The 18,291-nt window shown below is 43.2% G+C and overlaps 1 protein-coding gene across 8 annotated transcripts in view; it reads left to right on the top strand.

Moving 5' to 3' along the window:
• LOC141212712 (uncharacterized) overlaps window positions 1-18,291 on the top strand; it is a 159,338-nt gene that overhangs the window by 115,130 nt on the left and 25,917 nt on the right. For all 8 annotated transcript variants that reach the window (XM_073665017.1, XM_073665013.1, XM_073665019.1 and 5 more), the window contains one exon: window positions 1,642-1,800. In XM_073665017.1, coding sequence (XP_073521118.1) covers window positions 1,642-1,800 — 159 coding nt within the window. The remainder of the gene's footprint in view (window positions 1-1,641; window positions 1,801-18,291) is intronic.

Here is an 18,291-nt window from a genome sequence, read left to right as displayed (position 1 = left end):
ATGTGACCACTGTATGCCCATACATTTGAGAGTGGCACTCCTGTGAGCAGACAGTGGCGAGCCACACAGGAGGTGCCCCGTGAGCCATATATGGCTCCTGATCACAGGTTGGGGACCCTGGCTTAGAGGTCACCTTGGGTTTCTTTTATGACCTTGCGGAGTGTTATACACCTTGCTCTTAGTGTGACCTTTGTTGGTTGAACACTCCTGGGATGGATAATTATGGTCTTGAATTTCAGGTCACATGGCATTATCAGGTCACGTGACTCAGTAGAGACCAACTCCGCATACAGTCAGGACACACAGCTGTATATTACTTTGGGGGAGCACCCTAACTTGTCTGTGTGACTGTGGGACATTATGTTGTGTGTGGATAGTTGTGGGGGCATCTTAGTGTGTGTGTGTGTGGGGGGGGGGGTCTGTGGGGACATCTTACTGTTTGTGTGGGGAAGGCTGTGGGGTCAAAGTACTATCTGTGTGTGTTTCGGGGGAGCTGTGGGGGGGGCATTTTGTGTGTAAGGGGAATTTTGGGGCATCTTACACTGTTTGCGGACGGGCTTTGGGGACATGATACTGTGTTTGTGTGGGATACCTGTTACTGTGTATGGGGGGGCTGTATGTGGGGATGCACCTTTATTGTCTGAGGTCTGAGTGGGTGGGTTTTGGTGGCAACTTATTGCATGTATGTAGGGGGGGGCATCTTGGTGTATGTGGAGTGCATGTCACTGTGAATGCAGTGGGGGGACGCTGTCGGGGCACTGTACTAAGTGGCTATAGAGGGGGGCTATGGCCACACCGAATTTTGTAGGGTGGGTTGAGGGCATAGGAGCAGATTGTACAGTGTGTGTAAGGGCGTGGGAGGTGCACCTTACTGTGCGTGTGTTCTGGGAAAGAGATGCAAGGGCAGGGAGACACCATACTGTGTGTGTATATGTTTGTCTGCGGGGGAATCATTCTGCGTGTTGGACACAAGGGCATTATACTTTACTTCGGAGAATGTAATGTCGGAGCTTCATACTGTGTGTCGTGGGTGTGTATGGAAGCATGATACTGTGTGGTGCATACGTGTGGGGGAGAAGTTGGCATGATATTGTGTAGGGAGGGCTCTGGGGGAATGTACACTGGGGGCATCATACTGTGTATAGAGGATGCTGTAGGGGGCCGTGAAAAGGGTACACTAATGCACTTCACCAGCAGCGCGATTTCTGTGTGAACACGTGTACAATAGTGAGCGAGGCTAGGATACTGACTTGGTATAAAATAGTATGTTTCCCCCTTTTTTATCTTTGAAAGTTGGGATGTATGCTTTCCCACTGACATCTATTTAAAAAGAGGTAATTATTTTACAGCTGAGGTAATTATGTGGAAGCCCCTTTGTGGCACAATGTGGAAACTATGTAGTAACCAGAAATAATGGGAAAGCACAAAGCCTTCATAAAAGTGGAGAATATATACAAACACCAAGTGATGGCACAAACTATGCCACACCATTAAGGGGTTAATAAAATATACAAGTGTGTAAAAAGTCACTGCCCCCGAATTTTTACCTTGTGTGATTTTTTATTTTTTTTTTTTTCTTTATAAACTCCTTTAGTTAAAAGGAACCATTGTTATTAATGAGCTGATTCTCTGCATGCACAGGATTACATAGTGGTGAATAAGGTATCTGAGGATGAAGAATTGGACATAATGCAGATCCCCATCATGGAACTTCCACCTCAACTACTAGTAACCAAGAGAAGCAAAGAGCAGAAGGTTCAGGAAATCACTAACATCATCATCAATCTGCTGACTGGAGAAGTAAGTAAGCACGAATCTGGAACAGTAATACAGTGTCTGGGTGATGATGATGGTAACGTGTTAATATTGTGCAGCGTTGCAGTAAATGAAAGCTTGTCTGGGAATTCAGATTACCCTAACTTTCCATGCTCCTGAAAAAACAAAACCCCCCAAAAAAGTTTTCCCACTGTAATTGTTCTACCGTCAGTCTATGCTGCTCATTGCAAATAAGCCACCAACTAAGGCGTAAGGTCAGCCTATGTTACACGTATGTTTTCAGCAGAGGTTTCACATGACATGACATGATGTGATTTGTAGCTTCACAGACTACCATTTAGTGACCACTCGCATACAGGATCAGATCTGGATAATTAGAAGGTAGACTAATGCACATAGAGAGGGCAACCTTCTAGAGTAGACATAACAATGAGCAGACGATTGGGACAGACACAGCCTTCATCTGGCAATACATGAGATACTGTTGGATGAACAATCATTTGGCAGGCCACTGTCTCTCCCCACTCACTCATACACGTGATCACTTGGCCCGGCTGACCTTTCTTGTATTCTCGACGGGGAGAGAGGAGAAAGCGTATGCAAATCACCAGGTAGCAGCTTATCTACCTTGAAAATAAAGGGATTGTCCATTGAAATTCCAACTTCTCGATCCTTCTTTCGTCATCTGTCAGGGCATAGTTGGGAGCACCTAATCGATAATAGATGTTCGGCCAGTCCCACTTGTCCGACATTCACCTTTACTGACAACTGACTGGCTGATGTCAATAGTAGCATATCATCTTATGTAGTTATTTTACCTAATAGTGAGATGTTTGCACTGACCAATCACTCCCAAAGTAAATTCAGTCTTCTGCGCAACAATGACACTGATTATAAATTGTTCAGGAGCCTATACGGGCATCAATGACTCGTTATTACAACCCCTGATGTAGAGTTTATGGGTACCACATCTAGAGGTGTTCTAACAAAGGAGGTGTATGCTTATTGGCTTTAACACCTCATGTATATAAGATAAACTGTAGGACAGTGGCCTGACAGCTATTATTCCTCTATATAGTGTAGGTAAGTACGGCACTCCAAAATCCAGAGGATGCCCAGATAGGGTTCCACCCAGTAGTATATATAGAGGAGAATCTGGCACTCCAAAAATCAAAGAAAATCTTGAATTTATTGTGTACAGACAATCCAGTGCTGTGCACATAAATGTAACATTTCGATCAATCAGACCTTTCTCAAACATGCACTATGCAAAAACAAGTAAAAGGATGACAATCTGTAATAACAAGTATAAATAAATACTTATCAGATGAAATCATGTATTATCACATGTAGAATAATACAGGGCGAAAAATTGAGTTATGTAAGTCGAAATCACATCACATAAGCATATGTATCCATGGGCAAACAAAGTCCCTTAAGTGTGATATACAGTACAGACCAAAAGTTTGGACACACCTTCTCATTTAAAGATTTTTCTGTATTTTCATGACTATGAAAATTGTACATTCACACTGAAGGCATCAAAACTATGAATTAACACATGTGGAATTATATACTTAACAAAAAAGTGTGAAACAACTCAAAATATGTCTTATATTCTAGGTTCTTCAAAGTAGCCACCTTTTGCTTTGATGACTGCTTTGCACACTCTTGGCATTCTCCGCAGACACATCTCTACAACAGCTGTTAAGAGGAGACTTTGTGCAGCAGGCCTTCATGGTAAAATAGCTGCTAGGAAACCACTGCCAAGGACAGGCAACAAGCAGAAGAGACTTGTTTGGGCTAAAGAACACAAGGAATGGACATTAGACCAGTGGAAATCTGTGCTTTGGTCTGATGAGTCCAAATTTGAGATCTTTAGTTCCAACCACAGTGTCTTTATGCGACGCAGAAAAGGTGAACGGATGGATTCTACTTGCCTGGTTCCCACCGTGAAGCATGGAGGAGGAGGTGCGATGGTGTGGGGGTGCTTTGCTGGTGACACTGTTGGGGATTTATTCAAAATTGAAGGCATACTGAACCAGCATGGCTACCACAGCATCTTGCAGCGGCATGCTATTCCATCCGGTTTGCGTTTAGTTGGACCATCATTTATTTTTCAACATGACAATGACCCCAAACACACCTCCAGGCTGTGTAAGGGCTATTTGACCAAGAGGGAGAGTGATTGGGTGCTACGTCAGATGACCTGGCCTCCACAGTCACCAGACCTGAACCCAATCGAGATGGTTTGGGGTGAGCTGGACCGCAGAGTGAAGGCAAAAGGGCCAACAAGTGCTAAGCATCTCTGGTAACTCCTTCAAGATTGTTGGAAGACCATTTCCGGTGACTACCTCTTGAAGCTCATCAAGAGAATACCAAGAGTGTGCAAAGCAGTCATCAAAGCAAAAGGTGGCTACTTTGAAGAACCTAGAACATAAGACATATTTTCAGTTGTTTCACACTTTTTTGTTAAGTATATAATTCCACATGTGTTAATTCATAGTTTTGATGCCTTCAGTGTGAATGTACAATTTTCAAAGTTATGAAAACACAGAAAAATCTTTAAATGAGAAGGTGTGTCCAAACTTTTGGTCTGTACTGTATATATGTGTATATAAGCATAGACAAAAACTTGTAATATGTTACAACAGGATACATGGAATTGTGTAACATGAGAATACGCCCCAGAATATATCCTAAACATACGGCCAGAGCAAAGGACGTGAAGGGTACTATGGTACAGTGTGTATCCATTATTTTATATGATGAATAGTGTTTAAGATGAGTTTCCTGTTATTCAAACTGCATTGTGGAGGATCAAGATGGCGGCCGTTGAATGTCATCTTGTTAGGGTGAACAGTTTGATATGTTCACTAGTTGCCCGCTCCTGGCCTAATGGATATGATCAAGTGCGTGCAAGAAAGAATAACATCAGACACACACAGTCTGATTTAAGCTCTCCTTGATCAGCTATGGCACAGCTCCAAGAGACTTTTATTCAACCCGAGCATAGCCTTATATAAACTCTGTAAAGGGGCTCAGTTAGCCCTAAAATGGGAGTAACCAAATATTCATTAGTTAATGGATTGGGCAATGGGCAAGTCCATGGGCGGATCCATGAGGTCATCAGGTTGGGTCTTTTCTTTCAGTCTCCTATGTCTTGAGGTTAATTAAGTATTTGATCCTATGGCTCTCCTCAACAACCTTAAGTTCTGTAAAGTAAAATAAACAGACTTACCAGGGTGGCTGGAGTGTAAGGGGGTTAATGCTGGTAAATACCACGTTAGAAATGCCACTGTCACTGCAGATATGGCACCAAAATGGAGTGTAAACCTCCAGTTTAAATTACGATCATGCGTGACGTCATTTCCAGTCGCTGGAGCTGACTGTCTAACATAAACAATGAATATAGGCTAAAATGACAATAATTTTTAATATTTGCTAAGTGCCAGAATAATGAGAGAGAGAGAATGTTTTAAGGCATTTTTATTACTTACTGCAAAGTCAAAAGTTTACATACACTAGGACTACTATGCCTTTAACCCCTTTCTGACATTGTCAGTAATAGTACGTCCATGTGCCCTGGACCTATTGGACCAGGTACGTACTATTGCGCCCGACACCGGGTGCAGCTGACACCGGGTGCTATGTGCCAGGAGCGGTGCCGCACTTCTCCCGGCACATTAACCCCCAAAATCTTGCTATCAAAGTCGATCGCAGCATTCTGGGAGCAAGGGGAGGTAATCTCGAGCCTCTTACCTTGTTTCCGGCATCTTGCACTGTTTGTTCTCGCTCCCGGTAGTTGCCATGGTGACCCGATGTAAAAAAAAAAAAATAAAAAAAAAGTAAAATTATACTGTACCCATAAATAAGTATTATTATGAAAACAAAGAACAATAAAAGTACTCATATTTGGTATTGCCATGTCGGGAACGACCTGACACCTTTTAGTGAACATGGTAAAAAAGTAAATAAATGAAGCAAAAAACGATGCTGTATCATCATACCGCCAAACAAAAATTTAATAAAACGCGATCAAAAAGACGACTGTAAATAAAAATGGTACCGCTGAAACCGTAATCTTGTCCCGCAAAAAGCAAGCTACCATACAGCTCCATCAGCTAAAAAATAAAGTTATAGCTCTCAGAATAAAGCGATCCAAAAAAAATATTTTTCCTATAAAATAGTTTTTGTGTAAAAGCTCCAAAACATAAAAAGCTATATAAATGTGGTACCACAGTAAACGCACTGACCCAAAAAATAAAGCTACCTTATCAATTTTACCACGTGCAGAACAGCATAAAAAAAACAGTTCCTGAATTGTTGGTTTCTGTTTATTCTGCCTCCCAAAAATTGGAATTGAAAGCGATCAAAGAACCTCACGTGCCCGAAAATGGTACCAATCAAAACACAAAACATCAACTTGTCCCGCAAAAAAACAAACCCTTACATGACTCTGTTGGCCGAAATATGGAAAAATGATTGCAAAAACTAGTCTTTGCCAAAAAAAGAAAAGCTTCTTTTAGTTTGTGACAGCTGCCAATCATAAAAATTCGATATGAATCTAGCATTGCTGTAATCGCACCGACCCAAAGAATAAAGTCGTCTAATCACTTATACCACACGAGGAACAGCGTAAAAACTAAAGTGTAGGGTTAGTGTTGTGCTAGGGTTAGTGTTGTGCTAGGGTTAGGGTTGTGCTAGGGTTAGGGTTGTGCTAGGGTTAGGGTTGTGCTAGGGTTAGGGTTGTGCTAGGGTTAGGGTTGTGCTAGGGTTAGGGTTGTGCTAGGGTTAGGGTTGTGCTAGGGTTAGGGTTGTGCTCGGGTTAGGGTTGGGGTTATGGTTGTGTTTGGGATTTTTTCAAAAATAAAGAAAAAAAAAAACAATGACGATATGGCAACTAGTGTTGAGCACAAGTGCTCGCTACTTGAGTTTGCATCGGGTGCTCGAGTATCACGTGCCCCATATGGTTCGCGGCCAAAAAAAAACTTGCGGGGATTGCCTGCCATGCATGAGCCATCCCCGCATGTTTTTTTTGGATGTCTAACAACTATGAAACATGCGGGTCGGGGACTTGAGCATGTTTCTTGAGCATCGGTGATAAATGGTGCATACCCGAGTACCAGATGCAAACTCAAGTAGCCAGCACTTGCGCTCAAGACTAATGACAGCTTATTCAATATGATGACCTAATGTTATCAAATTCTGTATTGTACCTCTGGGTTCAAAATGTTCACTATACCCCTTGATAAAATCCTTGAGGGGGTCTAGTTTCCAAAATGGGGTCACTTGTGGGAGGGTTTCCACTATTTAGGCGCATCAGGGGCTCTCCAAACGTGACATGGTGTCCACTCTCGATTCCAGCCCATTTTGCGTTCAAATAGTCACATAGTTCCCCTTCCCTTCTGAACCTGCTGTGCGCCCAAACAGTGTATTTTCCCCACATATGTGCTATCAGCGTACCCAAGAGAAAATGCAAAACAGTTTTTGGGGTCCATTTTCTCCTCTTACCCTTGTGAAAATAAAATTTTTTGTTAAAGTTTGCTTTTTTTTATTTTTATGGCTCCATGTTATAAATTTCTGTGAAGCACCTGAGGGTTCAAGGTTCTCACCACACCTCTCGATAAGTTCCCTGAGGGGTGTAGCTTCCAAAATTTTGTCATTTGTGGGGGGTTTCCACTGTTTAGGCACATCTGAAGCTCCTCAAACGTGACATGGCGTCCGCTAAATATTCTAGGAAATTTTACATTCAAAAAGTCAAATGGCTCTCCTTCCCTTCCTAACCCTGCCCTGTGCCCAAACAGTGGTTTCCCCCCACATATAGGGTGTTGGATTGCTCAGGAGAAATTGCACAACAAAATTTGCGGCCTATTTTTTTCTGTTAACCTTGCAAAAATAAAAAAATTGGGGTCTAGAGTAACATTTTTGTGAAAAAAGTTAAATGTTAATTTTTTTCTTCCACATTCCAAAAATTCATGTGAAGTACCTGAAGGGTTAATAAACTTCTTGAATGTGTTTTTGAGCACTGTGAGGGATGCAGTTTTTAGAATTATGTCTCTTTTGGGTATTTTCTGTCCTAAAGGCCCCTCAAAGTTACTTAAAATCTGATGTGGTCCCTAAAAAAAAAAAAATGGTTTTGTAAATTTTGTTGGGAAAATGAGAAATCGCTGATCAAATTTTAACCCTTCTAACTTCCTAACCCCCAAAAAATTTTGTTGATATAAAATTGTGCTGATATAAAGTAGGCATGTGGGAAATGGTATTTATTAACTATTTTGTGTGACATATCTCTTTGATTTAAGGGCATGAAAATTACAATTTTGAAAATTGAAAAATTTTCACCAAATTTCCAATTTTTTTCACAAATAAACGCAAGTCATATCGAAGAACTTTTACCACTATCATGAAGTACAATGTCACGAAAAAAACAGTCTCAGAATCAGTGGGATCCATTGAAGCTTTCCATAGTTATTACCTCATAAAGTGACAGTGGTCGGAATTGTAAAAATTGGCCTGGTCAATAACGTGCAAACTACCTTCGGGGGTAAAGGGTTAAATAATTTTGGACTGCCCATATGATGATATATCATGTGTTGGAAGCTTATGATACATTTTTTGCCAACATCTGAGTTAATTAGAGACACTGTGGATGTATTTTAATGTACACCTTAAACACACTGCTTCTTTGTGTAGCATCATGGGAAAGTCTAAAGAAATCAGCCAAGATATCAGGAAGAGAATTGTGGACTTGCACTAGTCTGGCTCATCCTTGGGTACAATTTCAAGATACCTGAAGGTGCCTCGTTCATCTGTACAAACAATTATACGCAAGTACAAACAAGATGGGAATGTCCAGCCATCATACCGCTCAGGAAGGAGACGGGTGCTGTCGCAGAGATGAACGTGCTTTGGTCCAACCTATGCATATCAACCCAAGGACAAAAGCAAAAGACCTTGTGAAGATGGTGGCGGAAGCTGGTAAGATTGTGTCAATAACCCCAGTGAAACGAGTACTGTATCAACATGGGCTGAAAGGCCACTCTCCAAGAATAAGCCATTACTCCAAAAGAAACATAAAAAAAGCCAGATTAATGTTTGCAAATGCACACAGGAATACAGACCTTAATATTTGGAGACATGTCCTGTGGTCTGATGTAACTAAAATTTTACTTTTTGGGCATAATGACCATCGTTAAGTTTGGAGAAAAAAGAGAGAAGCTTGGAAGTCTAAGAACACTATCCCAACTGTGAAACACGGGGGTGGCAGTACCATGTTGTGTGGTTGTAGTACCATGTTGTGGGGTTGTTTTGCTGCAGGAGGGACTGGTACACTTCACAAAATAGATAGCACCATGAAAAAAGAAGATTATGTGGCAATACTGACGTAACATCTCAATGCATCAGCTAGGAAGTTAAAGCTTGGGCGGAAAAGAGTCTTCCAAATGGACAATGACCCGAAACATACTGCCAAAATGGTTACAAAGTGGTTTAAGGATAACAAAGTCAATCTTTTGGAGTGGCCATCTCACAGCCCTGATCTCAATCCTATTGAAAATGTATGGGCAAAGCTGAAAAGGCAGGTGAGAGCAAGGCAACCTACAAACCTGGATCAGTTACCCAAGTTTTGTCAGGAGGAATGGGCCCAAATTCCATCCAATATTGTGAGAAGCTTGTGGAACGATATCCCAAACGTTTGACCCAAGTCATTCAGTTTAAGGGCAATGGTAAAAAATACTAATGAAATGTAGGCAAACTTTTGACTTTGCACTAAGTATTAAAAATGCCTTAAAACATTCATATTATTCTTCTGGCATTTGGCAAATATTACAAATTATGGCAATCCTAATTGACCTAAAATGGGAAAGGTTTATTCTGATTTCATGTCAGATATTGAGAAAAACATGCATGTGTATTTTTATATAGTGTATGTAAACTTCTGATTTCAACTGTATATACTAAAAAATTACTAAAAATAAATAACAAAATGAATAATTAAAAAATAAAAATAGAAAATAAGAAATCAAAATATGGGGAAAAATGACAGAGTGGGACACAAATTTACCAATATACTACCCAGTGACGTCAGAAGCTGGGGTCTGGGAAGATGGACATTGCTTTGAATGAAGAGAAAGGTATGTTAGTTTAGGAATTTAAACTGGCAATGTCGAATTCTCTATTTAGACCACTCGGTTCTAATGTTTGTAAATTAAAAATCCAAAGCGATTCTCTCTTTTTGAGTTGCTGAGCTCCGTTACCACCTCTCCTGTGTGGTGAGATTTGTTCAAGAACCTGAAACTTCAATTGTGATAATTTGTGGCCCATCTTACGAAAATTTAATAGAGCAAAAAGGGGTAGCAGTATTTACCTGCTCAGGTCTCATAAATAATGCGCTATCAGGATGCAGCTAACCCATATAAAGTGGGGAAAATAAGTATTTTATACACTGACGAGTTTGCAAGTTTTCCCACCTACAAAGAATGGAAAGGTGTGCAGTTTTTATTGTAAGTACACTTCAACTGTGAGACAGAATCTAAAAATAAAAAAAACAGAAAATCACATTGTATGATTAAATTGCATTTTATTGCATGAAATAAGTATTTGATCACCTACCAACCAGCAAGAATTCTGTCTCTCACGGACCTGTTAGTTTTCATCAAAAAGCCCTCCTACTATGAACTCATTACGTGTATGAATTGCACCTGTTTGAACTCGTTACCTGTATAAGACACCTGTTCAGGCAGTCAATCACACTCCAACCTCTCCACGATGGCCAAGACGAAAGTGCTGTCTAAGGACACCAGGGAGAAAATTGTGAACCTGCACAAGGCTGGGATGGGCTACAGGACAACAGGCAAGCATCTTGGTGAGAAGGCAACAATTATTAGAAAATGAAAGAAACACAAAAGACTGTCAATCTTCATCGGTCTGGGGCTCCATGCAAAATCTCGCCTCGTGGGATGAGGATGATTTTGAGAAAGGTCATGAATCAGCCCAGAACTAAACGGGAGCACCTGGTCAATGACCTGAATAGAGCTAGGACCACAGTCTCAAACATTTTTGTGAGTAACACACTATGCCGTCATTGATTAAAATCCTGCAGGGCACGCAAGGTCACCCTGCTCACGCCAGCACATGTCCAGTCCTGTTTGAAGTTCGCCAGTGACCATCTGGATGATCCAGAGGAGGCATGGAAGAAGTTCATGTGGTCAGATGATACCAAAATGTTCTATTTTGGTCTCAACTCCACTTGCCGTTCTTGGAGGAAGTACAAGGATGAGTACAACCCCAAGAACATTGCCCCAACCGTGAAGCATGGTGGGGAAAACATAATACTTTGGGAGTGTGTCAAGTATTCCACAAGAACGACACCGGGGAGATCACGCAATATCTCGCCGTTGCCGTCACTCTGTCAGGATTTCATCAGGGATTCGTGAGCCCACAAACCCAAATACTCACTACGTAGATATCAGCAAGCGACCAGTGCGCATATGGCGTCACACCTCCAGATTCCAAAGCATGGAATATGTGTATTTGCACCTGTACGGTCACTGTCAGCTTCATGATAGCCCACTCATTATTATTCACTGCCACCACCGTCCAGATTTTAAATATAATACAGGCCTGGTCGGACGCCTGCGTTCTGGTAGCGTATATGGCTTCGCGGGAGGGAACCCCCCAAATCCCTCAAATATTCCATTTGCACAACAACATGTGAAATTGATTGTCAATCAGTGTTGCTTCCTAAGTGGACAGTTTAATTTCACAGAAGTTTGATTTACTTGGAGTTATATTCTTTTGTTTAAGTGTTCCCTTTATTTTTTTGAGCAGGGTGTGTGTGTGTATATGTATATTACACAGTACAGACCAAAAGTTTGGACACATCTTCCCATTTAAAGATTCTTCTGTATTTTCATGACTATGAAGATTATACATTCACACTGAAGGCATCAAAACTATGAATTAACACATGTGGGATTGTATACTTAAGAAAAAAGTGTGAAACAACTGAAAATATGTGTTATGTTCTAGGTTCTTCAAAGTAGCCACCTTTTGCTTTGATTACTGCTTTGCACACTCTTGGCATTCTCTTGATGAGCTTCAAGAGGTAGTCACCGGAAATGGTCTTCCAACAATCTTGAAGGAGTTCCCAGAGATGCTTAGCACTTGTTGGCCCTTTTGCCTTCACTCTGCGGTACAGCTTACCCCAAACCATCTTGATTGGGTTCAGGTCTGGTGACTGTGGAGGCCAGGTCATCTATCGTAGCACCCCATCACTCTCCTTCTTGGTCAAATAGCCCTTACACAGCTTGGAGGTGTGTTTGGGGTCTTTGTCCTGTTGAAAAATAAATGATGGTCCAACTAAACGCAAACCGGATGGAATAGCATGCCGCTGCAAGATGCTGTGGTAGCCATGCTGGTTCAGTATGCCTTCAATTTTGAATAAATCCCCAACGGTGTCACCAGCAAAGCACCCCCACACCATCACACCTCCTCCTCCATGCTACACGGTGGGAACCAGGCATGTAGAGTCCATCCATTCACCTTTTCTGCGTCGCACAAAGACACGGTGGTTGGAACCAAAGATCTCAAATTTGGACTCATCAGACCAAAGCACAGATTTCCACTGGTCTAATGTCCATTCCTTGTGCTCTTTAGCCCAAACAAGTCTCTTCTGCTTGTTGCCTGTCCTTAGCAGTGGTTTCGTAGCAGCTATTTTACCATGAAAGCCTGCTGCACAAAGTCTCCTCTTAACAGTTGTTGTAGAGATGTGTCTGCTGCTAGAACTCTGTGTGACATTGACCTAGTCTCTAATCTGAGCTGCTGTTAACCTACGATTTCTGAAGCTGGTGACTCGGATAAACTTATCCTCAGAAGCAGAGGTGACTCTTGGTCTTCCTTTCCTGGGGCGGTCCTCATGTGAGCCAGTTTCTTTGTAGCGCTTGTTGGTTTTTGCAACTGCACTTGGGGACACTTTCAAAGTTTGCCCAATTTTTCACACTGACTGACCTTCATTTTTTAAAGTAATAATGGCCACTCGTTTTTCTTTACTTAGCTGCTTTTTTCTTGCCATAATGCAAATTCTAACAGTCTATTCAGTAGGACTAGCAGCTGTGTATCCACCTGACTTCTGTACAACACAACTGATGGTCCCAACCCATTTATAAGGCAAGAAATCCCACTTATTAAACCTGACAGGCCACACCTGTGAAGTGAAAACCATTTCCAGTGACTACCTTTTGAAGCTCATCAAGAGAATGCCAAGAGTGTGCAAAGCAGTCATCAAAGCAAAAGGTGGCTACTTTGAAGAACCTAGAATATAACACACATTTTTAGTTGTTTCACACTTTTTTGTTAAGTATATAATTCCACATGTGTTAATTCATAGTTTTGATGCCTTCAGTGTGAATGTACAATTTTCAAAGTCATGAAAATACAGACAAATCTTTAAATGAGAAGGTGTGTCCAAACTTTTGGTCTGTACTGTGTTAGATAGATATATTATATTAGATAGATATATATATATATATATATATATATAACGGCAGATGCGCATCTCTGTCCGAAGCCTCGATAGACTGCGCATGCGTGACGCACAGTCTGGCTCCAGACAGAAGACCCGCATCCAGCCGTTACAGGTAAGACAGCCACTGCTATGGGGCCCGGACTTGTGGCCAGAGGGCCCCAAGCAGCGTGGGAACGAGGAGGATAGGCGAGTAGGAGGTGGCGGCGGCAGAGGAGCGGGTTGCGGCAGTGGAGGAGCGGAGCACACTACCACGTGTGCCCGCTGCTAAAGGGACATGAATATTCCCTCTGAGGCCACTCACATGGGCGTGGAGAAGAGGGAATATTCATTCTCTTTAGTACCGGCCATGGAGGAGCGCTGAGCTCCGGCTCCTGCTGTCAGTGGCCGCCGCTAAAGAGAAAGCATATTCGCGCTTCTCCACGCCCATAGTCCCCGCATGGAGAAGCGTGAATGTTCCAGCAGCAGCAGCTCACCTCTGCTTCTGAGAGCGCGCACAGCTCAGATGCTGACATGAGCTGCTGCAGACAGGACTCAGGGCTGGAGCAGAGGTGAGGAAGGAAGGCGAGTATAAGTGTTTATTGTTTTATGTGTGTTATGTGTGCAGTGATTGGGGGGATGAGGAAGCCACACATACCAGGATACTTGGATTGAGGAGGCCACACATACCAGGATTTGGGGATTGAGGAGGCCACACATACTAAGATTGGGGGGTTGAGGCCACACGTACCAGGAATGGGGGAATGAGGAGGCCACACATACCAGGATTGGGGGGTTAAGGAGGCCACACGTACCAGGAATGGGGGATTGAGGAGGCCACACGTACCAGGTTTTGGGGATTGAGGAGGCCACCGTACCAGGTTTTGGGGATTGAGGAGGCCACACATACCAGGATTTGGGGATTGAGGAGGCCACAATATCAATATGTGCAGATGACACAAAGTTATGTAAAACAATTAATACAAAAGAGGACAGTGCAGACCTACAGAGGGACTTGGATAAGCTGGGTAGGTGGAGCATTAAATGGCAAATGAGGTTTAACGAGGAGAAATGTAAGGTCATACATATGGGAAGGAAAAATGGAAGTCACCAGTACTCACTGAAAGGGGAAATCATTGGGGCATTCAGAGATGGAGAAGGACTTGGGCATCTTGATTGATAGCAAACTAAATTGAAGTGCCCAAAGTCAGGCCGCTGCTGTAAGGGCAAACAGGGTAATGGGATGTATCAGAAGAGGTATAGCTGCAAAGGATGAGAACATTGTTCTTCCACTGTACAAAGCTCTGGTCAGACCACACTTGGAATACTGTGCTCAGTTATGGGTCCCAATATATAGAAAGGATATAAATGAGCTTGAAAAGGTACAAAGGAGGGCAACAAAATTAATAAAGGGAATGGAGGGACTGCAATACCCAGAGAGGTTGACAAAACTAGGACTATTCAGCCTGGAAAAGAGAAGGTTGAGGGGGGACATAATAAATGTGTACAAATATGTTAGGGGACAGTATAGAGACCTTGCCCGGGATTTGTTCAAAAGGAGGGATATTACGGTAACAAGAGGGCATTCACTAAGACTGGAAGAGAAAAGGTTTCAGCACCAGCATAGGAAGGGGTTCTTTACGGTAAGAGCAGTGAGAATATGGAATTCACTGAGTGAGGAGACGGTAATGTCAGATTCACTACACCAGTTCAAGCGGGGACTGGATGCATTTCTAGATACCAGGCAGATTTCAGCATATACTTAAAAATAAAATAAAATAGTAGGTTGATACAGGGATTTATTCTGACTGCTGGTTTCAGAGTCGGGAGGGAATTTTTCCTCAGGTGAAGATTGGCTAAATCATTTGGGGTTTTTGCCCTCCTCTGGATCAACTTTAGCAATTACAGAACTAACAGGTCGAACTTGATGGATGCAAGTCTTTATTCGGCTTTACAAACTATGTTACTATGTTACTATATGTTACACATACCAGGATTGGGGGGTTGAGGAGGCCACACATACCAGGAATGGGGGATTGAGGAGGCCACACATACCAGGATTGGGGGATTGAGGAGGCCACACATACCAGGATTGGGGGATTGATGAGGCCACACATACCAGGATTTGGGGATTGAAAAGGCCACACATACCAGGATTGGGGGGTTGAGGAGGCCACGCATACCAGGATTGGGGGGTTGAGGAGGCCACGCATACCAGGATTTGAGGGGTGAGGGGTGCCACCCATACCGGGATTGGGAGTGAGGGATAGGGTGCCATGCATACCAGGATGAGGGATACCATACACACCAGGATTGGGGATGAGGGGAGCCACGCATACCGGAAATGGGGATGAGGGGAGCCACGCATACCGGAAATGGGGATGAGGGGAGCCACGCATACCGGAAATGGGGATGAGGGGAGCCACGCATACCGGAAATGGGGATGAGGGGAGCCACGCATACCGGAAATGGGGATGAGGGGAGCCACGCATACCGGAAATGGGGATGAGGGGAGCCACGCATACCGGAAATGGGGATGAGGGGAGCCACGCATACCGGAAATGGGGATGAGGGGAGCCACGCATACCGAAAATGGGGATGAGGGGAGCCACGCATACCGGAAATGGGGATGAGGGGAGCCACGCATACCGGAAATGGGGATGAGGGGAGCCACGCATACCGGAAATGGGGATGAGGGGAGCCACGCATACCGGAAATGGGGATGAGATAAGCCACGCATACCGGAAATGGGAATCAGGGGAGCCACGCATACCGGAAATGGGATTCAGGGGAGCCACGCATACCGGAAATGGGGATGAGGGGAGCCACGCATACCGGAAATGGGGATGAGGGGAGAACAGATACCGGAAATGGGGATGAGAGGAGCCGCGCATACCGGAAATGGGAATGAGGGGAGCCGCGCATACCGGAAATGGGGATGAGGGGAGCCGCGCATACCGGAAATGGGGATGAGGGGAGCCGCGCATACCGGAAATGGAGATGAGGGGAGCCGCGCATACCGGAAATGGGGATGAGGGGAGCCACGCATACCGGAAATGGGGATGATGGGACCCACGCATACCGGGATCGGGGATGAGGGGAGCCGCGCATACCGGGAACGGGGATAAAGGGAGCCTCGCCTAGCGGGAACGGGGATGAGGGGAGCCACGCATACCGGGAACGGGGATGAGGGGAGCCCCGCCTAGCGGGAACGGGGATGAGGGGGCCACGCATACCAGGATTGGATGGTGGGGACAGGATGGGGGCAGCACATACCAGCATGGGATATACCAATAAAATTGCTCGCCACCCGGGCTAGTGTGTGTGTGTGTGTGTGTGTGTGTGTGTGTGTATATATATTATATATAATATAATATATATATATATATATATATATATATATATATATATATATATATATATATATATATATATATATATATATATATATATATATATATATATATATATATATATATATATATATATATAATATATATTATAAAATCTAACCAGCCTTTGCTGGTTAGATTTTATAGGGGGACCCCACATCAATTTTTTTTCTGGAGTCTCCCTGTAATCTAGCCACTAAAGGCTACATAAACAGCTGTGGGCTGATATTAATAGTCAGGGAACATTTTTGGCAAATGGCCCCTTCCCCGGCTACTAATATCAGCCTCCAACGGTCGGCTTTCCCTCTGCTGGTTATAAAAAAAAAATGATGCGGGAGCCATTTTTTTTAATTATTATTTTAGGCTCTGTGTCCCCGATCCCGACGTAGCAGCGCTTTGGACGCATATTTTTTGCTGCGTCCAAAACGTTGCATTCTATTGAACGCAGGTAAACCCACATGTGTTTACTGAACCATGTGGATTTATCGCATTCATTACTTTCTAGTGGTCAAATTTCTGTTGCGGAGAGTAGCGACTCTGCAAGAAAATTTGACATGCTCGGTCCTGAAAGAGGCACCGCATTTCAGTGTCCACGGGTGATCCACAGCCTGTGATGCATGTATAGTGGACATGGGATTTCTAGGGATTCCATCCACTATGCTGTACCATCTGGACACTGCTTATTTGACGCTGTGTAAACACGCAGCGTCAAACCTGCAGCGGCTCCTGACTGTGGCCACGTACACAAACTCACTTGCAGCATGTCAATCTCGGTAGCAGACACGCTAGTCTCCGCTGCAGATTTTGACCGATTGAAGCATCATTACAGTTATATGAAAAAGTTTGGGCACCCATATTAATCTTAAGCTTATTGTTTTTTAAAAATTGGTGTTTTTGCAACAGCTATTTCAGTTTGATATATGTAATAACTGTTGGACACAGTAATGTTTCTGCCTTGAAATGAGGTTTATTGTACTAACAGAAAATGTGCAATCTGCATTCAAACAAAATTTGACAGGTGCATAAGTATGGGCACCTCACCAGAAAAGTGACATTAATATTTAGTAGATCCTCCTTTTGCAAAAATAACAGCCTCTAGTCGCTTCCTGTAGCTTTTAATGAGTTCCTGGATCCTGGATGAAGGTATTTTTGACCATTCCTCTTTACAAAACAATTTCAGTTCAGTTAAGTTTGATGGTCGCCGAGCATGGACAGCCCTCTTCAAATGATCCCACAGATGTTCAATGATATTCAGGTCTGGGGACTGGGATGGCCATTCCAGAACATTGTAATTGTTCCTCTGCATGAATGCCTGAGTAGATTTGGAGCAGTGTTTTGGATCATTGTCTTGCTGAAAGATCCATCCCCTGCGTAACTTCAACTTTGTCACTGATTCTTGAACATTATTGTCAAGAATCTGCTGATACTGAGTGGAATCCATGCGTCCCTCAACTTTAACAAGATTCCCGGTGCCGGCATTGGCCACACAGCCCCAAAGCATGATGGAACCTCCACCAAATTTTACTGTGGGTAGCAAGTGTTTTTCTTGGAATGCTGTGTTTTTTTGCCGCCATGCATAACGCCTTTTTGTATGACCAAACAACTCAATCTTGGTTTCAT

The sequence above is a fragment of the Phyllobates terribilis genome, unplaced genomic scaffold, assembly GCF_046119375.1.
Source record: "Phyllobates terribilis strain yellow unplaced genomic scaffold, ASM4611937v1 Scaffold_182__1_contigs__length_3807330, whole genome shotgun sequence".
NCBI lineage: Eukaryota > Metazoa > Chordata > Amphibia > Anura > Dendrobatidae > Phyllobates > Phyllobates terribilis.
This window is presented reverse-complemented; position numbering and strand designations above follow the sequence as displayed.